Below are 27,530 nucleotides of genomic sequence, written 5' to 3'. Positions count from 1 at the left end.
AATCTGGGAAGGAACAGAGTAGCTTATAAGAAAATCCTCAAGAACAAGAAAGCAAGATTTGTGAGAAGCCAGTGGCAAGAACTAGCGCTGGCAGTGGCCGAGCAAAGAGGGAAGTTTTGGCTTCTGGTATCTCAGGGCATGAATGAATCAAGATCAACACTAGACCCACCATATCAGTACAACGTTGGGTGGATTACTACGCTGAACATTTTGGAGAACAGAATCATAGAATCATAGAATCATAGAGTTGGAAGAGACCACAAGGGCCATCGAGTCCAACCCCCTGCCAAGCAGGAAACACCATCAGAGCACTCCTGACATATGGTTGTCAAGCCTCTGCTTAAAGACCTCCAAAGTAGGAGACTCCACCACACTCCTTGGCAGCAAATTCCACTGTCAAACAGCTCTTACTGTCAGGAAGTTCTTCCTAATGTTTAGGTGGAATCTTCTTTCTTGTAGTTTGGATCCATTGCTCCGTGTCCGCTTCTCTGGAGCAGCAGAAAACAACCTTTCTCCCTCCTCTATGTGACATCCTTTTATATATTTGAACATGGCTATCATATCACCCCTTAACCTCCTCTTCTCCAGGCTAAACATGCCCAGCTCCCTTAGCCGTTCCTCATAAGGCATCGTTTCCAGGCCTTTGACCATTTTGGTTGCCCTCCTCTGGACACGTTCTGGACAATGACTTCAAGTTACAAGAAAGGAGATTCCAACTAAATATCAGGAAGAACTTTCTGACAGGAAGAGCTGTTCAACAGTGGAACGGTCTTCCTCAGAAGGTGGTGGACCCTCCTTCCTTGGAGGTTTTTAAGTAGAAGTTGGATGGCCCTCTGTCATGGATACTTTCGCTGGGATTCCTGCATTGCAGGGGGTTGGACTAGATGAAACATGGGGTCCCTTCCAACTCTACAATTCTTTGATTTTATTATTCAAAACTCTGCTCTAAACTCTGGCTTTTGTCCTTCTCACTATCTGCCAGCTGAGGGAGCAAGGAGCCCTACCCATTTTTAATTTATCTCTGATTTTTTTAGAAAATGTTCTAAATAGTTGCTTTTAACAGTTCTTGCTATTAACTTTATTGCTTTGTTCTTTGTAGCAAAAAGGAACCTCAAAACAGTTCAAAAAATCATGTGGTGTATAATTTTTTTATGAAATAAGTAAATGAAATAAACCTTTTCATCTTTGAGATGTACCTTAAGCCATTTGGCTAGATTTGTTTTAAGCATTTTAAATACTGCGTAGACTGAGTATTTAGATTGCTGCAACGTGCCCCGAGATCTCGTAAAGAAGGGCGGGTAAGAAATATAATGAATGAGTAAACAACTAAACAACAAAATAATAATCCTTTCTTCCTAGGAGGGTTTTTGTATGTATGACAACTCGAGGATGGGCAGAAATTCAGCAGGTGCAGCTTTCCTCTGTGTTGGAGGGAGAAAGCTTCACCTGTTGGCTTGTTGTCTTTTCATGCACCACCACAAAAGAGTCACTGCAGGAGCACACAAGTTGCTATGTATGCATTCAGTGTATTAGTTCCTTCCTACATTCCCTTCATATAGAATCATAGAATCACGGGATTGGAGTTGAAAAGGACCCTGACATTTTGCCACCTCAAAGGTACACAAATCTGCCCTCAAGGCAGGCAGACTAATGATACCACTTGAATTAATGAAGCCACGGATGTAAAACTGCTCAAACCGCACAATTAAAATTCCTCGCATGTATTTTCATTCTTAACCCACAACGAAGATTCATATCCTTCTGGAGGGAGCAAGCAAAGATTTGTTCAGTCTGCTTCCTCTTCTTCGTTTTGTTTTATTGTTGTTATTGTTTATTAAATTTGTGTATCGCTCACCATCTGTAGATCTCAGGGCGGCTCACAACGCAAAATGACAATATTAAAAAACGCAAAACACATAATAAAAATAAGAACGACCACAAAGCAATCACCCCCAGTTATTGTTGTTGGCGTCTACATTTTGAAACGGGCCTAACTAACTTTCCGTCCCTGGTCTTATAGCTCAGAGTTCTTCAACCTGTGATTCCCTTGTGTTGTTGGACTACAACTCCCATCATCCCTGGCCAGCTTAGCCAATTGTGAAAGATGATGGGAGTTGTAGTCCAACAACATCTGGGGACCCAACGTTGAAGAACACTATTATAGCTGATCGCTCAGATGGTACATTTCTCTGAATTTTAACGATGCAAATTTGATGCCAGAAAATTGCACAAAATTTGATACTTAATGGGAAATCCATGATGAGAAGCATACAAAGAATGTTTATACTGTACAGTGGTACCTTGGGTCTCAAACTTAATCCATACCGGGAGTCCATATGACTCCCGAAACCGTTTGAAAACCAAGGCACGGCTTCCGATCGGCTGCAGGAACTTCCTGCACTCGTTCGGAAACCGTGGAAGCCACGCCAGACGTTCAGCTTCTGAAAAACGTTCACAAACCGGAACACTCACTTCTGGGTTTGCGGTGTTCAGGAACCGATTTGTTCAGGAGCCAAGCCATTCAAGTACCAAGGTACCACTGTATTAGGGAAAGACTGTGAACAAAATGTATAAAATTTACTTGCAAGTGTGTGTTTGCGGTTTTTAAAAAACCCATATAAAGCAGGGCGAAACAGACTTTTTAAATAAAAAAAATAAATTTTATTAGTTTTCAATTACAATCTAATAATAGCCTCATTGAAGACAGGAGTGCCTGGTGTGCTCTGGTCCATGACGACACGAAGAGTCGGACACGACTAAACGACTAAACAACAATAACAATAAATAGCCTCATTATAACAATACCAATTTATAATACAATTACGAATACCAATCATTCAAATACCGAGTTATATAATTTTGGTCCCGTCCCCATCCCCCCCCCCGCATTCTAGAATGCATGGTTTGATGATTTTATTTCTGCGTTCCAAAATCTTATTAATTTCAATTACATTCCATCATAATAATACACCCTCATACAACAACTGCAATATTAATAACTCTTATTTGTGTTGACACATTAAATGATTTATAAAACTACAAGTAAGGCACTCAAATTTTATCCTTGTTCTTCCTGTGTGTGACAATTATTCTGTCCACAGTGTAGGGCAGAGTAGACCTAAGAATACACAAAAGCATCATAGACTAGAAATTGGCTTCCGGTTTCAGAATATTACCTAATGTGCAAATGTATCTACATGTAAGCTGCAGATTAATCCATGATCACCATAAACATACATATTTAATCGGATTAAATTATTTAATTGGATGGAAGCTCTAATGTGTGCAGGGTTATCTGGGGCCGTGGCGCTGTGGTCTAAACCACACAGCCTCTTGGGCTGGCTGATCAGAATGTTGGCGGTTCAAATCCTCGCGATGGGGTGAGCTCCCATTGCTCCTGCCAACCTAGCAGTTCGAAAGCACATCAAAGTGCAAGTAGATAAATAGGTACCACTCTGGCCAGAAGCGGTTTGGTCATACTGGCTACATGACCCGGAAAAACGCGGATTGCGTTCGCTTCTGGATGCCACTGGGCTCCGGAATGGATCCCGTTCGCATCCAGAGGTACCACTGTACCTTTTTAGGAATAAAAAAACCCTAAATGATAACCTCCAGTTTTCCTCATATACCATATGGGGAATATTTATCCCTTTATTTATTGCATTCATGTCCTGCCATCTTCCCCCCAGGAGCTCCAGGTGGCCTAAATGTTCTCCCCACTCCTCCTTTAACCTCCACAACCAACTTGCGAGGTAGTTTAGGTTGGGGAATAGTGGCTTGCCCAAAGTCACAGCCTGCAAGCTACATGGCCAAGTGGGGAATTGATCCACCCAGTCTGACATTCTAAGCAGCTCCCCTCATGGGCTCTGAACAAGATATATTTGTGTAGATCAGACCCTCCAAATGCCCGTATTTTCCAGGGACATCCGGTTTCTGATTTGACCCCAAATGTCCCGTTTTACCTTAAAGGTAAAGGGACCCCTGACCATTAGGTCCAGTCGTAGCTGACTCTGGGGTTGCGGCGCTCATCTCGCTTTATTGGCCGAGGGAGCCAGCGTACAGCTTCCAGGTCATGTGGCCAGCATGACGAAGCCGCTTCTGGTGAACCAGAGCAGTGCATGGAAACATCGTTTACCTTCCCACCAGAGCTGTACCTATTTATCTACTTGCACTTTGACGTGCTTTCAAACTGCTAGGTTGGCAGGAGCAGGGACCGAGCAACGGGAGCTCACCCCATCGTGGGGATTCGAACCGCCGACCTTCTGATCAGCAAGTCCTAGGCTCTGTGGCTTAACCCACAGCGCCACCCGCGTCCCATTGCATTCAGCTAGGCTCTGTGACGCCCCTATTTTCATCGGAGAAATGTGGGAGGGTATGGAGTTATGCAACCCCCGAGCCAAGGAGGTAAGTAACTATGCAACCTTTAGAAGACAGCCTTGCTGAGGGAAGTTTTTTTTAATGTTTAATGTTTTTATATGTGTTGAATGCCACCCAGAGTGGTGAGGACAACCCAGTCAGATGGGTAGGGTACAAATAATAAAAACTATTGTTATCAACACCATTGTCATTATTGTTATTGTCATTGAATAGGACGTCCCTATTTCCACCAGATAAACTTTGGACGGTATGGTACCTTTTCAGTGGATGAGCTAAATTTTGGGATCCCCTGAAGTTTCAGCTGTTTATGGGGATGCCTTCACAACCAGCAACGAGGTCTGGGTAACCACTGTTATCTTTTTCAAGGGGTTTATTCCATGACAGATCGCCCCAAATTTCCCATCAGATTGAGTTTTGAGTACAGTGGACACTCTGGTTTGGAACGTGATCCGTGCAGGATGCACATTCGCAACCCACAGCGTTCGCAACCTGTGTCTGTGCGTCTGTGCGCATGTGGGTTGCGATTCAGCGCTACTGCGCATGCGCAAAGCGCAATTTAGCGCTTCTGCGTATGCAAGACCACCAAAACCCAGAATAACCTGTTCTGGTACTTCCAGGTTTCAGAAACTCCAGCGGGTGCAGAATGCCGCGGCAAGACTCTTTACGGGGTCCTCGCCACGGGATCACATTCACCTAGTGCTATACCAGCTGCACTGGCTCCCGGTGGAGTACAGGATCAGGTTTAAGGTCTGGTTTTAACCTTTAAAGCCCTATACGGCCTAGGACCCTCATACCTACGGGACCGCCTCTCCTGGTATGTCCCACAGAGGACCTTACGGTCTTCAACCAAAAACATCCTGGAGGTCCCAGGCCGCAGAGAGGTTAGGCTGGCCTCAACCACAGCCAGGGCCTTTTCGGTGGCCCCGATCTGGTGGAACGCTCTGTCACAAGAGACTAGAGCCCTGCAGGACTTGACATCTTCTCGCAGAGCCTGCAAGACAGAGCTGTTCCACCAGTCCTTTGGCCAAGGCACAGCCTGACCCCCTCCTTTGGCAATCCTCACAAAACTCTAGCCCAATGGTTGCCGTTAATCTGATTTGAATTGATTTTATAATGAAATGATTTTAGAATGTTGTATCCATAGCTGTCAACTTACAGATTTGAAAATAAGGGGCCAGCAGCCTCGAAAATAAGGGACCAGCAGCCAAAATAAGGGATTTTCCGGGCACAGGTATGTTCAACTTCTGAGCCCTTCCGAGCCAAAGGCAGAAAGCACAGCCAGCAGCCAAACGAAGCCTCATCAATAAGGGACAGCAGCGGGACATGGCATTGGGATAAGAGACTGTCCCGCCAAATAAGGAACGCTTGACAGCTATGGTTGTATCATTTTAATGTTGTTAGCCGCTCTGAGCCCGGCTTCGGCTGGGGAGGGCGGGATATAAATAAATTATTATTGTTATTGTTATTATTATCAGATGGCGTCACCTATATTACATGTGACGTGTCTGAGCCACAGGGACCATGGATGACAACAACAAAATTGCAATTAGAAGGTTATGAAACATTCCTGGAATCATCTCCTCGCTCTGTCTCACATTAATTCAGTTCTGGGGATCCTCCTCTTTAACTGTAGATGCCACCTGGCTTGAAGAGCCTGAATTTCCATCTCCGTTCCTACTGACTCCAATAACATCCCTATAAAGATACAGCCTTCAGAGCCTTTGGTCTTCCGTGAGCAAAGAGGTGTGAGCAGCACCTGCCAGCCAAAAGCAACATCTTCTCAATTTGAGCTTCTTGCATGGCCACAAGGGCCCAGGGACAAGCTTCCTGCTGAATCGTCGCAGGGAAAAATTGCCGGGCGGAACAGCTCTGGGGTGAGTATGGGGTCTACTGGGGTTTCTGGAACTGAAACAAGGTGCAAACAAGAACTGATAATACTGTATTTCCCCATATATAAGCCACACTCCTCCCACCCACCCCATTCCGACCATGAAAAGTTAAAAGAGCAGCTTAAATTTGTGACTTTACGAGAAAATTGCATTTACGATGTTGCTGCTGAAACAGACATACGGTAAAAAGGAACGGGTGTGAGTGCCTGTGGGATTTTAAGGGAGCAGGTTATATTCGGGGTCCCCCCCCCCGAATTTTAAAGGTGCGACTTATTTGTGGGTGCGGCTTATATTTGGGCCAATACAGTATTTGTTATTATTAATTTTCAGTTACAATCCAATAATAGCCTCATTATAACAATACCAATTTATAATACAATTACTAATACCAATAGTTCAAATACCGGATTATATAATTTAGTTAAAGTGCCCCCCCCCCGTATGCTAGAACTGATGGTTTGATTATTTTCTTTATTGCTGCGTTCCAAAATCTTATTAATTTCAATTACATTCCTGTCAAAATAATAATGCCTTATACAACAACTGCAATATTCATAACTATTTGTGTTGACACTTGAAATGATTTATGAAACTACAAGTGAGGCACTCAAACTATATCCTTGTTCTTCCTGTGTGTGGCAATTATTCTTTCTGTCCTTGTAAAATGTTATGTCTGTTTCCCCCCCGGTTGTTGCTGTTATGCATCATGCCTTGGGTGAAGCTGATATCCCATTGTTGTTCCAGAAATTTCTCCCTCCCTCTGTCCCATACTTCATTGTTTTGAAACTTTAACAACAGCTGCAAAATTACTCTGTCCCAATGAATATCCTGTTTTCGCCATTTTCCGTCTCAGTCTGCGAAGAAGAGTCGTCTGTCAAACTGCAGATGACTCAATAACTGTCAAACTGCAGATGACTCAGTTCCTTGGCAAGTTTGCAGACTCCGGTCGTCCTTCCGTCCAACTGAATTAAATTCTAAGTCCACTTAGCGTTATTCAGTTCACTCCATAAATAATAAAGGACGGGGAATAGTCGGCTCTAAGTTTCCATCGTAAACTTTTTGCAAAATCGAGTTTCCCTCCCCTTTTCCTTTTTTTTTACTCACAAAGTTACGTTTAATGTTATATTCCATATCTATAATCCAATTACTTCCCTCCTCGCTTGTACCTCGGTTCTCGAACTTAATCCATTCCGGGAGTCCATTCAACTCCCGAAACCATTCAAAAACCAAGGTGCGGCTTCTGATTGGCTGCAGGAGCTTCCTGCACTCAAGCAGAAGCCATGTTGGATGTTCGGCTTCTGAAAAATGTTTGCAATCTGGAACACTTACTTCTGGGTTTGCAGTGTTCGGGAGCTGATTTGTTCGACGACTAAGCCGTTCAAGAACCAAGGTACCACTGTACAAATATAATTTGAACTAACATTCAAAGGAGGGTTGCCGAATCATAAACGTAGAGAAGAAAACTTAATGCAAAGAAACCGTAGCCTCCCCTCCCCAGACACTGTCTTTTGCACCTAATGAAGTCTGATCTCAAGTTCACACCTTAAAGTCCTTGCAGTTGGTTCTGTTCCGCATTTTAGGATCTCATCTCTTCTAGCACGCGCCCGTACTTTAGTCCAAATTAAGCTCCAATTAACAGTAGAACCTCTGCTTCTTAATGGCGGCGTTGGAGGGTTTTCGGCAGGCAAAGTGCTTTTGCACTCAGCACCTCCCTGCCCCCCTGCATTCCATGCTAGAGTGAGAGCCAGGTACCAAGACAAACTGCAAGTGAAGCCCATCCCCCTGTCCTGGGGGGGGGGGACTTGCAAGGATAATTATCCTCAATCATCCTTGTTTTTTCTTTGCCAACGATCTCCCGCTGTCATGGGAGCTGCCTCCATTAAGGCAGACCGGAACCAGAAGCCATGTCTAGGAGAATTGGCCAGGCTTCCAAACAGAGTACAGGTTGTTTCAATATCCTAGAACACCATGAGATGCAATACACCTGTCAACTGCAAAATGGTCACACTTTGGAGAATGGGTTGGGACAGGGAGAGCAGGAAACTTGGCTTTTGATCCCTATTTGGTCATGAAGCTCTGCTCAGCTCACCCTTCCTCTCAGGGTTGTTGTGAAGCTAAAACGCAGGAAGGGGAAAGAGACTTGCGTAGGCTGCCCTGACCCTGCTCCTGGGATAAAAATACAATAACTTATGAGTGAAATGAATAGTGCAAATGACCTTGCTAGGTCCTGCTGTGGTTAGACAGAAATCCCTAGCAAGCTGTATAGTGAAGGGTGGTTTTTTTTAAAAAAAAGTATTATTTAATGCTGCAATGTTGTTGTTTCAATGATCTTAAACATATTGTATTTTAGCGTTTATTTTTAAACATACAGTGGTACCTCAGGTTAAGTACTTAATTCGTTCTGGAGGTCTGTTCTTATCCTGAAACTGTTCTTAACCTGAAGAACCACTTTAGCTAATGGGGCCTCCTGCTGCTGCCGTGCCGCCAGAGTACGATTTCTGTTCTCATCCTGAAGCAAAGTTCTTAACCTGAGGTACTATTTCTGGGTTATCGGAGTCTGTAACCTGAAGCATATGTAACCTGAAGCGTATGTAACCCGAGGTACCACTGTATTGAATTTTAGCATTTTATGTTTCTCAACTACAGCTGATATACCGTATTTTTTGCTCTATAAGACTCACTTTTCCCCTCCTAAAAAGTAAGGGGAAATGTGTGTGCGTCTTATGGAGTGAATGTAGGCTGCGCAGCTATCACAGAAGCCAGAACAGCAAGAGGGATTGCTGCTTTCACTGCGCAGCTATCCCTCTTGCTCTTCTGGCTTCTGAGATTCAGAATATTTTTTTTCTTGTTTTCCTCCTCCAAAAACTAGGCGCGTCTTGTGGTCTGGTGCGTCTTATAGAGCAAAAAATACGGTCAGTAGGGAGAGGAGTGAATGGGAGGGAAGATTGTCTTGCATGGAGGTCATATTTACCTGTGCCAGATTTGTCCTTGCAGACAGGACCTTGTGATGGATAGAGCAAGGAATGTGAGAGCCAATGTGGCGCTGGTTCTAGAATGTTGGACTGGGACGTGGGTTCAAATCCCCACTCGGCCATAAAACTCAGTTGGTGACTTTGGGCAGTCTCTCAGCTTACAGGGTTTTTTTTTGGGGGGGGGGAATAAAACAGGGAGAAAGATAACAATGAATGCCACCTTGAACTCCTTGCAGAAAAGGTGGAATACAGATCTAATAATAATACCACCAGTTAAGGTAAAGGTAAAGGAACCCCGGACCATTAGGTCCAGTCGTGGCCGACTCTGGGGGTGCGGCGCTCATCTCGCTTTATTGGCCGAGGGTTATGTGGCCAGCATGACTAAGCAGCTTCTGGCAAACCAGAGCAGCACATGGAAACACCATTTACCTTCCCGCCGGAGCGGTACCTATTGATCTACTTGCACTTTGACGTGCTTTTGAACTGCTAGGTTGGCAGGAGCAGGGACCGAGCAACGGGAGCTCATCCCATCGCGGGGATTTGAACCGCCAACCTTCTGATCAGCAAGTCCTAGGCTCTGTGGTTTAACCCACAGTACCACCAGTTAGCCAAATGGGCTGCTCTCCATAGATATTAAGTAGTGAGTGGACATAGCAGACAACACAGAGATTTCTCCAAGTAGTTCTTTATAAGTATGCTGGAACTGAACTGAACTGAACAGCTCAGCCGGTCTGCTTTTATAGGCAGCCGGCTGGCAACATTGTAACAAAAACACCCCAGGGTTTCCTGCCTAAATTAACTGACGTGGACCCGAGTGAAAACTATATGCACAATACCCCTGGTGGCCAGGGTGAGAACTTCAATACATAACACCCCTCCCCACTGAGATAAGGCATTAGTTACAATCATATTAGTTCCATTACATACAGCAAAATCCTTATTGGTTTCAGTAAGGTGCATAACAGCATCTTAAAAAGCAGAGACATCACCTTGCCAACAAAGGTCCATATATTTAAAGCTATGGTTTTCCCAGTAGTGATGTATGGAAGTGAGAGCTGGACCACAAAGACGGCTGATCGCCGAAGAATTGATGCTTTTGAATTCTGGTGCTGGAGGAGACTCTTGAGAGTCCCATGGACTGCAAGAAGATCAAGCGTATCCATTCTGAAGGAAATCAGCCCTGAGTGCTCACTGGAAGGACAGATCCTGAAGCTGAGGCTCCAATACTTTGGCCACCACATGAGAAGAGAAGACTCCCTGGAAATGACCCTGATGTTGGGAAAGACTGAGGGCACAAGGAGAAGGGGACGACAGAGGACGAGATGGTTGAACAGTGTTCTGGAAGCTACCAGCATGAGTTTGACCAAACTGCGGGAGGCAGTGGAAGACAGGAGTGCCTGGTGTGCTCTGGTCCATGGGGTCACAAAGAGTCGGACACAACTAAACGACTAAACAACAACAAGGCACATAAGCATATTGATTCCAATTTTACAAGTTCGCAGGCATAGCTTTTTCACTGTTAACAATATCGCCCGTAAGACTCACCACCACATATTAATTGGCCCTATTCACCATACAGCTTTACATGTGCAGTTTGTCCGGTGAACATTGTAACAACAACAACCCAGGGTTTCCCACCTAAATCAGCTGACGTGGACCTGAGTGAAAACTATATACACAATATCCCTGGTGGCCAGGGTGAGAACTTCAATACATAACAACGGATGACGTTGGATTTCCAACCCCAGCCTGTCTGGTCAGGAATGACGTGATCTACAGTTCAACCACATGTGTGGAAAACACCAGGTTGAGTGAAGCTGCTGTGAGTAAGTAAATAGTCACCGGCTTTATAAATGGAGGTTCCCCTCCTGGCTGTTTGGAAAGAGAAGGCGAGTCCTCCAGTACCGGACCACAGCCCCCTCTGTCCTGGTCTCCAGTGGTTCTCCCGAGAACCCCTGTAGCAGGTGGCAATGGTTGCTTTTCTGGGTGGAGGCTATTGTGGCTGTTGGCTGAGCAATTGTGGCTAGTAGCCTTAACATCATGAACATGGGAAAGGCCTTGTTGGGTCCTGAGATTTGCCCAGACCTGCAGAAACCAACCCGGTACTGCTAGCCGGTGCTTTTTCCCAAGGAAAATAGGTGCCGGAACTCACCACGAAGTTGTTACCATTAGTTGCCGGGCGACTCGGGGCAGCCCTGAACAGATGCCGGTTTGGCAACAGCCGCATCCATCGCCCACGGAGGTACAAGATGTCTCCCTAGCTGGTTTCGGGGCCGGCCCTGGTTCTGGTACCGTTCAAATAATTGCACCCCTCCTTCCTCATTCTCTGAGATTCAGGTAGACGGCTAGGGCATCTCAGAAGGACCCTCGTGGAAACATGTCCACGTGCAACGCTAGAGGCCTGACTGCAAAGCTTAAAGCCTACTGCTGCTGTACGGGAGATGGACTGAAGAAATAATAATTGGCCCCACTCCATAGCTCAATTGTGGCTAGGAACAGCTAGGACCTAGGTGGAGTCATAGTAAACAAGTGCAGACTCACAGATGCTGGCCAGCTTCCATTTTGACTCACGATGTTTGTTTTGGGCTTCTCAGAAGTACGTAAAGGCAAGAAGCAGGCAGAGGACGTGCCAGCCTGCAATGGCACCCACATGAGAGGGGCTGGAACTACGCTCCGGCTGAATAAAAGCACTGCTGCTAGTTACTGTATTTTTCTGTGTCTAAGATGATGCTTTTTGCTAAAAAAAAAAAAAAAGGCAAAAATTGGGTGTCTTTTTATACACTGGATAGTGAATGCAAAGGGGGGACGTGCGATTAACGGCAGCAGCAAGCAGGAGAATGGCAGAAGCGATTGGGCGGGTGATTGGTGGCTGCGGCAAGGCGTGCTGAAGATTGGCTGCGGCTGCAGCAATTGGGCAGGCAATTGGTGGCTGTGGCAAGTGGGCGGGCGGGTATTTTGTGGCGGCGAGCGGGCAGACAATTGGCGGCTGCGGCAAGGTGTGCGATTGGCAGTGGCTGTGGCAAGCGATCGGCAGTGGCGGGCAGGTGGGTGAGCGATTGGTGGAAGTGACCTCCCCCACCCTCCACAAAAGCTAAACAACTTAATTTCTTAATTTTGGATTTTTAAAAAAGGGGGTCGTCTTCTACATGGGGGCATCTTAGACATAGAAAAATATAGTATCCACACACCGATCACGGTCTCTGCGCTTCATTTGCTCTAAAAGCTTCCAGAGTACAGTGATACCTCTACATGCGAACGGGATCCATTCCGGAGCCCTGTTCGCATCCTGAAGCGAACACAACCTGCGTCTGCGCGTGTGCGGTGTCGCGATTCGCCGCTTCTGCGCGTGACATCATTTTGAGCGTATGCGCATGCGCAAGCGACGAAACCCAGAAGTAACGCGAAGCTACTTCAACCCGAGGTATGACTGTATATGTTATCCATCTGTTGGCTTGGCCCGAGCAGAGCAGGTTGTGGCAGAACAACACTGTCTAATAAAACTGAAATATTTAGCGTGCCTATTAAAGTTCCATCATGGAGATTTAAAGTTATGTCATGGAGATTAATGGCTTCCTTTTGTGTCCTGTTTCTGGGCCGGGCCTGAGCTTTAAAGCTCTGACACACCTCTGACACATTTTGTTTTTGCCCTCGTGCTTCCCCCACAAAACTCATTCTTTACTGCTGAATCGGAGCAAACGACAGTGCATGGAAACTCCAAGTTGCTGTTTGTCTTGATTCAGCATTAAAGAACAAGTTTTCCAGGAGAAAGCAGCGGAGAGAGAGAGAGAGAGAGAGAGAGAGAGAGAGAGAAGAGGAAGAAAAGAGGTTGGACAGGGAGCTTTAAAGCACAGACCTAGAATCATAGAGTTGTGAAGGACCCTGAGGACAATCTAGTCTAACCCCAGGAATATGCAGCTGTCGCTTACGGGGATCAAACCTGCAAACTTGGCGTAATCAGCGCCACACTTTAACCAACCAAGCCATCTAGCCTGTTTTCAGAAAGTGCAGGGCAATAGGTAAGTTTGGCTGAACCCTTAAACAATAGCCTGTCTCTGCTTCATCCCAACTGTTAAAGAATCCCAGACTGAAAGGAATAGGACTGAACTTTTAAGACTTGGACGAACCAACAGGAAAGGTGCTATTATTCCCCCGGCAGCTGAGCCCAAATCTTCACAGCATGGGGAGTGTATAAAGGGGAGGGAGGAAATGTTTGTCTGGGGCCATAGGCGTAGCTGGGGGGGGGCAGGGAGGGGCAGCTGCAGAAATGGATTGATTATACCTTTCTTTTACAGTGGTGCCCCGCAAGACGAATGCCTCGCAAGACAGAAAACTCGCTAGACGAAAGAGTTTTCCGTTTTGGAGGTGCTTCGCAAAACGAATTTCCTATGGGCTTGCTTTGCAAGACGAAAATGTCTTGCGAGTTCCTGCTGGTTTTTTTCCTCCCCCCCCCCTTTTTCTAAGCCGCTAAGCCGCTTATCAGCTGATCCGATCAGCAGATAAGCCGCTAAAAGCCGCTAATAGCGCTAATCCTTCAATGGGCTTGCTTCGCAAGACGAAAAAACCGCTAGACGAAGAGAATCACAGAACAGATTCTTTTCGTCTTGCGAGGCACCACTGTATTAGAAACCACATCCAAATTCACTGCAAGTGGGTCACACCCAGCAGCTCAGCTTGAAAAGTGTTTAAGGAAGGCAAAGAAGGATCGGGCTTTTGTGGGTTCAGTTTTCTCTGAAGTTGGCATACTTACAGGACACGGAATACATAAATCTTATGGGGCAGGAAGTGCATTTTAAGCCTTTAACCAGACATCTTCTGGTAGCAGCAATACTAATAGTGGCCGGTTCACTAGTCAGACTGCATATTCTGATTCCTCAGATCCCAAGTTTCTTTCCTTTTAAAATATATGCTTAGTTGTAGAGGGTTTGAGGCTTGTGGGGTGTATTGCCGGGCTGCCAGACATTTACCAGGCTGCCATGAGGGGAAAAAATGGGATCTTCTTAGAGAAAGAACATCCACGCTCAGTGGCAGTCTACCTCTGAGTGCTTGGTGCTGAGGGACACAAGCGAGTGAAGGTCTCTTGGTTCCTGTGCTCTATTTATGGGGCTTTCCCAAAAGCATATACCTCCCCTGGGGGGCACTGAAATTATCGGGGGGGGTGTAGCCTTGGGTGCAATTGGGGGGGCATTAAATAAAAATAAGGGGGTGGCAAAAGCATAGAGAAAAAAGGGAAGAATAATCTGAGAAAGCGTTTGTACGTGTTTGATGTGTTGCGTAATGGCACCCAATGTAACATGGAGTTAAAGTCGTAGTGGTTATTTTCCACATAGACACTCAAAATGCAAGTTAACTGTGTGTGTGTGTGTGTGTGTGTGTGTGTGTACACAGACACACACACAGTGGTACCTTGGGTTAAGAACTTAATTCGTTCCGGAGGTCCGCGTTCTTAACCTGAAATTGTTATTAACCTGAAGCACCACTTTAGCTAATGGGGCCTCCCACTGCTGCTGCGCCGCCACCACACGATTTCTGTTCTCATCCTGAGGTAAAGTTCTTAACCCAAGGTATTATTTCTGGGTGAGCGGAGTCTGTAACCTGAAGCGTCTGTAACACGAGGTACCACTGTGTCTGTGTGTGTACACTGATTGTAAACAGCTAATTGCGGTGATTGAAGAATGCTGCTGACAAAAATACAATGCAAATTTGTCACTGCATCTTTCTGTTTGTTTGCTTAAAGAAAGTAGATATCTGGGGGGGGGGCGGACAGAGGCTGGGTAAATTTTTTTTCTGAAAAGGGGGCTGTAGGCCAAATAAGTTTGGGACCCTCTGCACTCGATGGAGACCCCTTTGGGTCTTCTATGCCACCCACCTGCTCTCTGGCACTTGGGGTAAATGGGAGCACCACACAGCCCACGCAAAGCCCCCATTTCTGTGCAAACAAAGTGATTAATTAAGCCAGTGATGGCCAAACTCGCCCCTCCAGCTGTTTTGGGACTACAGTTCCCATCATCCCTGACCCCTGGTCCTGTTAGCTAGGGATGATGGGAGTTGTAGTCTCAAAACAGCTGGAGGGCCAAGTTTGGCCATCACTGAATTAAGCGATCTGGCCTGTTGCAAAATATCGCAATGTGGAGAGGTAATTAGTTAATGCCTGTTGCAGCTGCTGAGTCAAAAGGCTGAGAACCCATCGTTTTGTCCCCGTTTGCCCTCTCCTTCCTGAGTTCAGCAGGAGAGGCAGTGCCTCTGAACTGGTTGCAAGCAAGAAGGGTTGGTGGAGCAAGAGCCAAATTAGTCCTAATGGACTGTCGAGCTCATGTTCTGGATTCCAGCCGGCCATGCCCTTTCCCAAGATACTCCGTTCCATTTCCACACCCACACCAACGCTCCATGTGGGAGGCAGCCTGCCTTTTGAACCTAGGAAAGGAGGAACAGGAATTGCTGAGACAAGCCTGAGGAAAGCATGACCCAGGCTCATTTCAAAGTTTGATTCAGACTCCCTGGTCCCAAAAGCAAGGAGTGGCTGTCCTCAAACTGCCCCTAAGGGAGAGGCTGTAGGAGTGCAAATATTCAGAGTGTGGGGTCAGGTGGGATTACTATGAGGAATTATAAAATCAAGCCATTGTGTCCACGATGAATGCATTGTGTTGACTGGGTTTGATACATTGACAATAATTTCTGATCAAATCCCACAACCCTCTGCATCTCTGGCCATTTCCTCTACTGCCCATCCCTCTCTTCATAAGTCACGTACACAGCCCAGTTGCTTCGCCAGGCAGGCTCCTGGGTCATCAAAGATAGTGGGCAGGTTTCTTTGATGTGGGCAAGTTTTCTTCTGATATGTTAATCCCAGGATGTTAATCTTAGGGCGGGGAAACAGATCTCACACGAAGGTGATAATGATCGCTGTCCTCCTGGCAACCCTTCTTATCATGCATATTGTTTGTTTATCACCTCCATGGTTGCCAAATGCTCTCCTTTGCAGTTCTGTTCTTTGTTTACCCCGTGCTTAATTAGTTTTGGTAGTTTAACTTTGTTCCCACCTGGGGTTTGTGGAAATGCTCAGAAGAAATCTGATTGGTTCTTACGAACACCCTGTAAAAAGTTCTTTTGTGAATAAAACGACCTGGGCCGAGGGAGAGAGAGAGAGAGAGAGAGAGAGAGAGAGAGAGAGAGAGAGAGATTATTATACGCACCCTTCCCAGAGTCTTGCTGGTTCAAGCCTCTGTGTGTATTCTTATTATCGGTAATCAGAGTTTAATCTTTCCTTTACTTTGAGAACGCCTCACAGGCAGGCAATGGCTAGAACAGGGGAAGACGGAGAGATGAGGAGATGCGCAACCTCTGGGTGTGTTAGTGTATTGTTGTGGTGGTGGTTGTGATGTAGCCATTCCATGCAGCATCAGGAGCAGATCATGGAGATGAAAATAATAATAATAATAATAATAATAATAATAATAATAATAATAATAATAATAATAATAATAATAATAATAATAATTTATTATTATTTATACCCCGCCCATCTGGCTGGGCTTCCCCAGCCACTCTGGGCGGCTTCCAAAATAATATTAAAATACTATAATACATCAAAGATTAAAAGCTTCCCGAAACAGGGCTGCCTTCAGATGTCTTCTAAAAGCCTGGTAGTAGTTGTTGTTCTCTTTGACATCTGGTGGGAGGGCGTTCCACAGGGCGGGTGCCACTACCGAGAAGGCCCTCTGCCTGGTTCCCTGTAACTTGGCTTCTCGCAGTGAGGGAACCGCCAGAAGGCCCTCGACGCTGGACCTCAGTGTCCGGGCAGAACAATGGGGGTGGAGACGCTCCTTCAGATATACTGGACAGAGGCCGTTTAGGGCTTGAAAGGTCAGCACCAACACTTTGAATTGTGCTCGGAAACGTACTCAGCGAAGGCTGCTGGATCAGGCAAATGGTCCATCTTAGTCAGGCACCTTTCTCTCACAGTGGCCTGCCTGGTGGCGATGAGAAGGCAGCAAGCAGTATCTGAGCATAAGAGCAACTCCTGGACCCTCAGGGTCTGTTAGTTTCTGTTTTGCCACTGAGCAGCTGAGTCACAAGGCTCTGTTTACATTCCACATATTCCATACTGTTGGAAGTCTCATGGGAGACGGATGTGATGTACTGGTTTCCTGTTCCTTTGTTCCTTTGTGGTTCAGTTCTGCTCTCTGCTTTCATAGAGAGAGGGTGTATTTTTCTTTGCTGTCTGCGTAGCGAGAAATAAAACTCTTTAGCCATGTAGCCATAAATTTCATCACTTCCCTGTGCTGGAAACTCTGCTGAACGGGAATGTGCCTGAGGCCTCATCAAAGGCTCAGGTCGTTAATTCCGAAGGACTCGGCTGGAGGAAAATGAGCTTTATCAGCTTGGCCGAGCGGAGAGCCCGACATTTTTGGTCTCGGGCCCAGAAGAACGGCAGAAGAACGGAATGTGGTTATCTTCTCTGTGTGTCATCTCCAACTCTGCAATGCTACTGTTATAAAAGTCATGTTCCACCCTCCCTCTCTGCAAGTCCAGAGGGGTTCCAGACACGCTCCTGGGGTCTGTCGCGGGTGGCGCTGTGGTCTAAACCAATGGGCCTCTTGACCTTTCAAATCTCCAGTCTTGGGTCACACGTGGGATAAGACGTTGTGGGCAACCCTTGATGGCTCTCTATTGTAATGCTGGCAGCTCTGCCCTTCCCTCAGCCAGCCAGGTTTGCGTAAGGCAGCCCAGGAATCCCCTTGCAGCTTACGTTCTGCCTTCGTATCACAAAGAACCCCAAACCCGAGCATTTATTAATTTCTATGGTGGGGGATCTCCCCCTCCCTATTTCTATGGCACTATTAACTCTCCCCTCCTGTGGCTTCCAGCAAGGCCTGCCATATTTTGAAGAGCAAAAAAAGAGGACACATTTGCCAGCTTCTAATTTTAACTATGGACCGTTATAATGGCTCTAACCGTGAAAGAAAACGACGTGTCCTGGGAAAAGAGGACATATGGCAACCCTATTTCCTCCATGAATTTGTCCAGACGTCTTTTAAAAGCCACCCAGGTTGGTAGGCATCAAAGCCAGACACTCCAAGTGTCCCTATTTCCCAGGGATTTACAGAAGCTGTCCCAGTTTCTGATTTGATCCCAGAATGCCCCCGCTTTTCCCCAGGACGTCCTTATTTTCACTGGAGAAATGTTGGAGGGTATGGAGTTATGTGACCCCACCGAGCCAAGGAGATAAGTAACTTTTCAACTTTTAGAAGACATCTGAAGGCAGCCCTTAGGGAAGGTTTTTTTAAAAAAAATGTTTAATGTTTTATTATGTTTTTATATATGTTGAATGCTGTCCAGACTGGGTGGGGTGAATAATAATAATAATAATCGTGGCGCTGTGGGTTAAACCACAGAGCCTAGGACTTGCCAATCAGAAGGTCGGCGGTTCGAATCCCCACGCCGGGGTGAGCTCCCGTTGCTCGGTCCCTGCTCCTGCCAACCTAGCAGTTCGAAAACACGTCAAAGTGCAAGTAGATAAATAGGTACCACTCTGGCAGGAAGGTAAAGGGCGCGTCCATGCGCTGCTCTGGTTCGCCAGAAGAGGCTTAGTCATGCTGGCCACATGACCCGGAAGCTGTACGCCGGCTCCCTCGGCCAATAAAACAAGATGAGCGCCGCAACCCCAGAGTCGGTCATGACTTTACCTAATGGTCAGGGGTCCCTTTACCTTTACCTTAAAGGAGGCAGTAGGGATGCGCGTGGCACTGTGGTCTAAACCACGGAGCCTCTTGGACTTGCCAATCAGAAGGTCAGCAGTTCGATTCCCCGTGATGGCGTGAGCTCCTGTTGCTCGGTCCCAGCTCCTGCCAACCTAGCAGTTGGAAAGGATGCCAGTGCAATTTGATAAATAGGTACTGCTCCGGCAGGAAGCTAAACGGCGTTTCCATGCGCTACTCTGGTTTCACCAGAAACGGCTTAGTCATGCTGGCTACATGACCCAGAAAAACTGTCTGCGGGCAAACTTCGGCTCCCTTGGCCAGTAAAGCGAGACAAGCACCTCAACCCCAGAGTCGTTTGCGACTGGTCTTAACCGTCAGGGGTCCTTTACCTATACCTTTAAAGGAGGCAGTGGAAGACAGGAGTGCCTGGCGTGCTCTGGTCCATGGGGTCATGAAGAGTCGGACACGACTAAATGACTAAACAACAACAACAAACTACACCTCCCAGGCTTCTTTGGGGGAAGCATCACACATGAGCAGTTCCAAAGGCAGCAATTATGGTTAATGCGCAACAGCACATTTTAAAATTACACCCCACCCTTCCATGGCCAGTTTGTGCGTTCCCTCTTCATTTCTAATCTTATGAATAATGTGCAAATTAGTAACAGCACAGAAACAAGCCTTGGGCATCAAACAGAACTAGTTTAGGAAGTCTAACCTGGTTGAAGCCAAGAGGAATCAAGTGAATCAGCAGCTTATCTCTCAAGCTCGGAGACAGAAGGATCCCACAACAGGAAACAGTGGAACTCTTCTATTCCCAGGGAACAGCTTGTAGGTCACCAAGTATCTCTCTAGATCAGGGGTCTGCAACCTGCGGCTCCGGAGCCGCACGTGGCTCTTTTACACCTTTGCCGCGGCTCCGGGGCGGATACTAGCGAGGGGAGGAGGCGCATTGTGCTCCCCGACACTCCCCACTGTGGCGGGCGCTGTACTGGCTGTGATGTCGCTTGGGGGCGGTGCGTGCATTAGTCACGCACCGTCCCAACGTCACCTTCCCGCCCGCTGTCAGATCAGAGGGCAGCGGCGCGCATGCTTTAAATGTCACAATGGTTTTGCGGCTCCCAGGGGTTTTTTTTCGTTCGGAAACGGGTCCAAGTGGCTCTTTTTGTCTTAAAGGTTGCAGACCCCTGCTCTAGATGGTTGTGGGGCTTCCAGAAAACCATAATTGCAGCTGTCTCACTCTTTAACGCATGGCACAGGGTTGAAAGATTTCCACACACATGCACTCATGAGGGCTAGTAACTTTTAGTGTATGTGTTCTTAGATCGAAACTTATCTCTTTGGGACAGCAGATTCCTCAAGAAGAGGCCTCTTTAGCAGAAGCAAAAGTATATGAAGGTCTAGAAAGGCTTGTTCTCACCACGTACGGGCAGCTTCCCTGCTCGTTTTTGTCTCAGATATGTGGCTTTGTCCTGTGGCCAATGTCAACATGATGATCACAAGATGCTTATGATACCCCCTCAGGCAGATGGGTTTAAGGGGTGCGGGGCAGAGGGCGAGACAAAAATGTGGAGGTAGAATAATCTACCAAGAGGTAGTAGCCATGAGGTATAGCTCAGTGGACCTTTCATGTTCAAAGGCTGTGTACCTCTGAAGTGACAGACCGAAGGCCTATTGCAGATATTAATATTGTGTGGTTTGAAGTGACTGGGTGGTGCATAAGAACGGGCTCCTTTTGGAAGTAATTATTGTCCAGATCCATAAAAGTTTTATTCAAACTTTACTTGCAGAACCCTTCAAAAAACAGTAAATACAGCAAATGCAAAATACAGTTGTTGTAAATAAAAATATGCCCTTTTCCCTTATGGGGTATCCAAGAGCCCATATAGAGTCCTTACATAGGTTCCCTATTGGTAGGAGAAAATAACAGAGGCCAACCAGAGAATATTGAGAAGCAAAGCAGCTAGCAAGCCTGATCTTTATTGATCTGTTGCAACAGGGTGCTCCCCTCACACGCAGGAGAGGAAGAGGACCCCCCAAAATGCCGTGCAAGGGCTTATAAAGACTTTTGAAATTCCCATTCTCTAGATCAGTGTTTCCCAAACGTTTTTGGGCAACGGCACACCTGTTTACTGAAAAAAAATCTCGCGGCACACCACCATTAAAGCCCCGCCCCGTGACGTCAGCGCGCAGCGTCACGCCGGGAGGGACGCACAAAAGTGAAAGTTTTTTCCCTCCCCCTTGCCGGGGAACCTCCAAGCTTTGGGCAGGCAGGCAGGCAGAGCTGGGAAGGGGGTTTCCAGGGGACACGGCAGCTCCTCGAAAGGCTTCTCTCAGCTGCGCTCAATCCTCCTCGGAGAGGATTTCCCCTCCAGTCCCATGCCTTCGTTTGGGGCATCGCTCTGGCTGCTCCCTCTCCCGCCGCGCAGGAGCGATGCCTCTCTCTGGCTCTCCCTCCGCGCAGGCTGAGGGAGGGAGGGAGGTGCGCGTGTGACCCGTCTCTGCTGGGAGACCAAACCCAGCGAGGCAGAGTCGCGCGGAGGCGCCCAGGCAGCGCTGCCGGCTGCGAGGAGGAGCGCCAGGCAGCAGCAGGAGGCGCGGCCTCTCCTCGCCGCCGCCGCGCCTCTCGCCGCCCGACTCGCCCGCCTCCCTCCAGGCATCTCGCGGCACACGAGGCAACGTCTCACGGCAAACTCGTGTGCCGCGGAACACCGGTTGGGAAACACTGCTCTAGATCAAGACCACCCCCAGAAACATTATGCATACATCACAGAAGGGGTATAACCTAAGACCACCCCCCAGATACATCCCACCTACATCACAGAAATTTAAATGTTGTTTTTCCCTTGTCCTTGTTTATCTCCTGTCTGGCAGGTTGCTTGATTGGATTTCCTGGGGAGCCTGGCCATTCTTTTGTAGTGGTAAAATACTTATTTCCTGGGCCAGGTCACAAGCTCACACCTTATTCATCTCTTTGAGACAGGATTTGTGAGGAAATAGACAATGGGGAGGCTTTTCCAGTTTAACCTTGCAGAGAAAGGATTTGGTCAGTTTAGGAATCAAAATGGTTCCAGGTTGGTCTTCCTGTGTTGATCTATGTATGTGCAGTTATGAACGTTACCATATATCTAAGACCATAAAATTCCTATCACACAGTATACATCCCAAATATCAAAAGGTCTTGTGCAATGTCCAGCACAGGCTCAGCGTCTTAGAAATAAAAAGTTGCTCCAGAAATCAAAACAGTGTCCCTCTCTCTCCCATTCCAATCTGCTTTAGGCTGCCTAAGGCTATGTCCCTCTTGCAGAGCCATTATTATCACATCCTTTTGTTCTCTGTGGCTTTCAGAGAATGACAAACAGCCACCACCCTTTCAAGATGAGGATTTGCAACTCCTTGCCTTAGTCACGTGATCAAAGGTTACATTCAGTTTAGAGTAACAGAAAACCATCAACAGGTAATGTCAGGGAACTGACATCAGAGGGAAAGGAGGTGATAGGGCTCCCAGAGACTGGGAGAGACTCAACAGCCAAGGCAGGGACCAGCAGGGGGAGCGCGGGGTCTCTGGAGGAGGATCTCAGGGATACTGAGAGAGATGCAGCAGCGCAGGCAGGAAGCAGGGGGGAGAAAGGGGTGAGAGACACGTCCAGTGAAAATAGTGGGGAGGTGTCAGAAGCAATTGCAGGGAGACCCATGCTTCGTCGGAAGCTGTCACGTCGTGAGTCCAGGAGACGTGTTTCCGTTAAGGAACTTCTTTGTTGGAGGCGTTTCCGCAAACAGCCACTGTCGGACTCTAACAGTGACTAGAGCAGACATGTCTGAGGAGCTCTGTCACACACAGAGGTTTGTGGGGCCGCACAAACTCTGAAGGGGCACCATTTTAAGCACAAGCAGCTAATCATCCCCTAATAGCAGTCCGACAGTCTCTGTACGCTGCCTGTGCAGGAGAAAGCATCATGAGCGACCCAGCCGGAGCAGGGGGAGGAGCTGATCCAAGCTTGGAAGAAAGATGCCGAGCATTGGAGGTCCAACTGGCGCTGCAGACGGCGAGGCTCGAGGAGAGGAGGGCTCAAGATGCAGACAAGAAGGGGAGAACCACTCAGTTCCCCAGAAAGGTACCAGGATTGGTGCAGAAGTTTGGGGGGGACCCCAAGGATTACCATGCTGATTCACAGATTGGGGTGGGATTTATCGGCAGCACCCATTCAGATGCTATTTGAAGAAGGTCTTTCTTCAGCTGTGAAAGACGAGCTGGCCAGGAGCCCCAGGGCGGTGTCTATGGATCAGCTGACCAAATCTGCGCTGACCATTGGAGCGCGCCAGGAGGCAAGAGCCTTGGAGAGGCGGGAAGGGAGAGGGGAACGTTGGAAGGAGTTACGCATTCCAGACATTCCTGAGCCAGCTTTCCCGCCGGCAGAGCCGATGGAAATCGGAACAGCCCGCGCGCGCGCAGCTTCAAAGCCCAGTGAGGGGGCGAAGAAGGAGGGAAAGGGAGCCCGGAAATGCTATCTCTGCCAACAGCCAGGCCACTTTGCCAGAGTCTGCCCCCAGAGGAAGGAATGGCAAGGGATGGTGGGAACTGTTGAGGGGGAAGAGCAGGGAGAAACGGAGCAGGTAAAAGCCAACGCCTGGTTGCCATCAGGGCACTGCAGCCAGGCCAAAGAGCAGTGAAAGTGCCCCTTCCCCAAGTGCCAGTACCAGAAGCTCCTCGACCGGCTCTAGTGATTGAAGTGTCGCTAGAGCTGCAAAATGGACACCCCCTAAAAATAAAGGCACTGTTGGACTCAGGCAGCGCCTGCAATTTTATGAGCAAGGAGTTTGCTGCTGAACACCAGATACAGACTATCCCTTTAAGCAACCCCCTGCAGGTGACCACGATCGATGGCAGGGAACTGTTGGGAGGAGGAGTCAGCTTGCAGACCATCCCAATGATAATGAGGGTGGCAAGGCACACAGAACTGATAGCGTTTAATGTGGCCACCTTGGGAGGTGCTCCCATTATTTTGGGAATGAGCTGGCTAGCCCTACATGATCCGCTGGTGGGCTGGCATCAAAGAGTGGTTTCCTTCGGTTCCGCACATTGCTTAGAACACTGCAGGGGGGAAAAGGGGTCAGCAGGGGCCCAAGCCACCCTGGCAGGGACTGAAGTAGTGGAGAAGGGGAAGGTGCCACCACAGTATGCTGATCTCAGCGACGTGTTCAGCGAGAAGGAAGCTGACCAACTACCTCCGCATAGACCCTTTGATTGCCAGATCAATTTACTCCCTGGAGCACAGCTTCCTGTAGGCAAGTTGTATGCCATGTCAGACAGGGAAATGCAGGAGTTGCGAGCGTTCATTGACAAGAACCTGAAGAGGGGCTTCATCAGAGAGTCCAAGGCAGCGGGGGGTAGCCCAGTGTTTTTTGTGGACAAAAAAAACACGGACAAGCCGAGGCTGGTATGTGACTTTCGGGCCTTAAATGCAGTGACAGAGCCGGCGGCTTTTCCCATGCCCAGGATTGATGATATTTTGACCAGGGTGCGGAAGGGAAAGATTTTTACAAAGCTGGACCTAAGGGGGGCGTACAACCTGATACGTATAAGGAAAGGGGATGAATGGAAGACCACCATGTTCACCCCTTTGGGGGCATTTGAATACTTAGTTATGCCTTTTGGATTACAAACAGGCTCCGCGTGTTTTCAAGCTTTCATGAACCACGTACTGGGGCCTTTGCTCTACAAGAATTGCGTGGCCTTCTTAGATGACGTGTTGGTGTATTCGGAGAATGAGGAGCAACATGTGAGAGACGTCAGAGAAGTGTTGAGCAGGCTGCAAGCCAACCGACTGTGGGTGAAACTGGAGAAGTGTCAGTTTCATACCAAGGAGGTGGAATTCCTGGGGTACCGCTTGTCAGACAAAGGGTTGGCCATGGACCCCGGCAAGGTTCAAGCGGTGCTGGAATGGAAAACACCCAAGACCAAGAAGGATGTGCAGAGGTTCCTAGGGTTTGGAAACTTTTATCGTAAGTTCATCCGCAACTTCGCCCACCTGACGGCGCCCATCACGGACTGTCTCAGCAGCAAAAAGAAGTTTGTTTGGACGGGGGAGGCGGAGCGAGCGTTTGAGGAACTGAAAAGGGCCTTCGCCTCTGGCGAACAACTTCTACATGTGGATTTACAAAAAAAGCTGAGGGTCGAAACAGACGCGTCGGACCGAGCCATAGGGGCGGTGCTTCTTCTGCAGCCGGGGAAGGAGGGGTCGGAGTGGCGACCGTGTGCCTTCTTTTCGCGGAAGCTGAACAAGTCTGAGAGGAACTACACGGTGTACGACCGGGAACTTCTTGCAATTTATGAGGCCTTCCGGAGATGGAGGCACCTACTAATTGGTGCACAACAGAAGGTGCAAGTGTGCACGGACCATAAGAATCTAGAGTATTGGAGAACTGCGCGAGTGCTCAACCAACGGCAGTTGAGATGGGCCCAGGAGTTCTCCAAATTTAACTTTGAGATTTGTTACGTACCAGGCCCGGAGAACGTTAGGGCGGACGCTCTCTCACGCAAACCTGAATATTTGGAGGGAGAGGGTGTACCCGAAGAGACCCATGTCATTCCCGAGGACCGCTGGGTGTGTGGGGCGGCATTGGTGGGGCAAAGGGAACTGGTAGAGGGAACGGGGCAGGATGTATACGCCCAGGACAAACTCAGGAGTCTTAGGAGGGAGGGAGACAAACCCGGGGGTTTTGAGGAGAGAAATGGGGCGTTGTACTACAAGGGAGCGTTATACATACCTGAAGGGGAATTGAGGGAAAAGGTACTCAAGCAACTGCACGATAACCCCACAGCAGGGCATTTTGGGCAACACAAAACCATGTGGCTGGTTACCAGGGAATTCTGGTGGCCCAAGGTCAGGGAAGATGTGCGTGAATATGTGAGAGGGTGTGACCGTTGCCAACGAGCCAAGGGGGAGAGGCGGGCACCGGCAGGTTTATTAGAACCACTACCCACGCCGGAAAGACCGTGGGAGGCAGTGGCAATAGATTTTATGACTGATTTGCCCAGGTCCAAAGGGAAAACAGCCATTATGGTGGTGGTAGATCTGTTAACCAAGATGGCACACTTTATAGCCTGCTCACATGCGGTCACAGCAGAAGAAACCGCCAAATTGTTTGTGGAAAATGTGTTTAGGTTGCATGGCGCCCCCTTGAGGGTGGTTTCGGACCGAGGGAAACAATTTACTTCCAGGTTCTGGAGGAAGCTCATGAGCTTACTGCATGTAGAGGTTAATTTCTCTACTGCCCGTCATCCAGAGACCAACGGGCAGGCGGAAAGAGCTAATGGTGTCCTCCAGCAATATTTGAGGTGTTATGTTAATGACAGAGAGAATGATTGGGTGGAGAAGCTGGCGTTGGCAGAATTTGCTTACAACAATGCAGAGAACGTGTCCACGGGAATGAGCCCTTTTTTGGCCAATCACGGGTGTCATCCCCGAGCCTTCCCAGGGGGGGAGGGGGAGAACTGGAGCGTTCCAGCAGCAGAACAGTTCGTTGAAGAAATGGAAGCGATCCATCGCCAACTCCAACTTAATTTAAACCGGGCGAAGGAGGAATATAAGAGGCAGGCAGACAAAACCAGAAGGGAAGGGGAAAGCCTTAGGGTGGGAGACCAGGTGTGGCTGTCCACCCAAGGGTTACCATTTAAAGGAGGTTGTAAGAAGTTAAGACCCAAAAGACTGGGCCCATTTGAAGTCACGCAACAGGTCAACCCAGTGGCTTTCAGACTCCGGTTACCGAACCACATGAAGTTGCACCCAGTGTTCCACAGATCGTTGCTGTCACCGTATATAGGGGACAGAGAGGGGAGGGTCAATAGGGGACCAGCGATGGAGGAAAAAGAACACAGCTACCATGCAGCGGAGATCCTAGATTCCAGGTGGAAAGGAGAGCAAGTAGAGTATTTGGTAATGTGGGAAGGGGAACCGGAGTCGGAAAACACCTGGGTCAGAGCAGAGGATGTAGATGACGAGGTTCTAATTGAAACTTTTCATCAGAGATTCCCTCGAAAACCCCAGCCAGTGGCGAGGTTCCGGAGGGAATACTTCGCCACCACAGACGAAGAAGAGGAGTTGGAGGGGTTCTCGGATTCCGAGGTGGAGGAGGATTCAGCGAGTCGGAACAAAGACCGATGGAGGGAGATGTTCGAGACGTCGGAAGATGAAGAGGATTCGTTTCGGGGTTTCAGCTCCTCACCGCCCAGAGGAGAGGGAGGGGGCGGGGGGGAAGGGGGCCCTGGAGGGGAGGTGGATGTCAGGGAACTGACATCAGAGGGAAAGGAGGTGATAGGGCTCCCAGAGACTGGGAGAGACTCAACAGCCAAGGCAGGGACCAGCAGGGGGAGCGCGGGGTCTCTGGAGGAGGATCTCAGGGATACTGAGAGAGATGCAGCAGCGCAGGCAGGAAGCAGGGGGGAGAAAGGGGTGAGAGACACGTCCAGTGAAAATAGTGGGGAGGTGTCAGAAGCAATTGCAGGGAGACCCATGCTTCGTCGGAAGCTGTCACGTCGTGAGTCCAGGAGACGTGTTTCCGTTAAGGAACTTCTTTGTTGGAGGCGTTTCCGC

General features: G+C 48.2%; 1 protein-coding gene across 9 annotated transcripts in view; it reads left to right on the top strand.

Moving 5' to 3' along the window:
* The first annotated feature begins 6,001 nt into the window (after window positions 1–6,001).
* Window positions 6,002–27,530, top strand: part of LOC309520451 (lysosomal acid glucosylceramidase-like) — a 66,141-nt gene continuing 44,612 nt past the window's right edge. For 2 of the 9 annotated variants that reach the window (XR_014214257.1, XM_082202254.1), the window contains exon 1: window positions 11,105–11,480. Coding sequence is in view for 2 of the 9 variants with exons in the window: in XM_082202254.1 (XP_082058380.1) it covers window positions 11,442–11,480 (39 nt within the window). In the remaining 7 variants the exon portion in view is untranslated. Of the gene's footprint in view, window positions 6,252–10,544; window positions 11,065–11,104; window positions 11,481–11,556; window positions 11,576–11,626; window positions 11,835–12,190; window positions 12,283–12,968; window positions 13,255–14,291; window positions 14,311–27,530 lie in introns of those variants that run through there. The other 7 variants (XM_082202256.1, XM_082202257.1, XM_082202259.1 and 4 more) reach the window with 7 other exon arrangements.

The sequence above is a fragment of the Podarcis vaucheri genome (genome assembly GCF_965113315.1).
Source record: "Podarcis vaucheri genome assembly, chromosome: 16".
In the NCBI taxonomy this organism is placed as follows: domain Eukaryota; kingdom Metazoa; phylum Chordata; class Lepidosauria; order Squamata; family Lacertidae; genus Podarcis; species Podarcis vaucheri.
The sequence above is the reverse complement of the archived record's forward strand: the minus strand, read 5'-3'. Positions and strand labels throughout refer to the sequence as shown.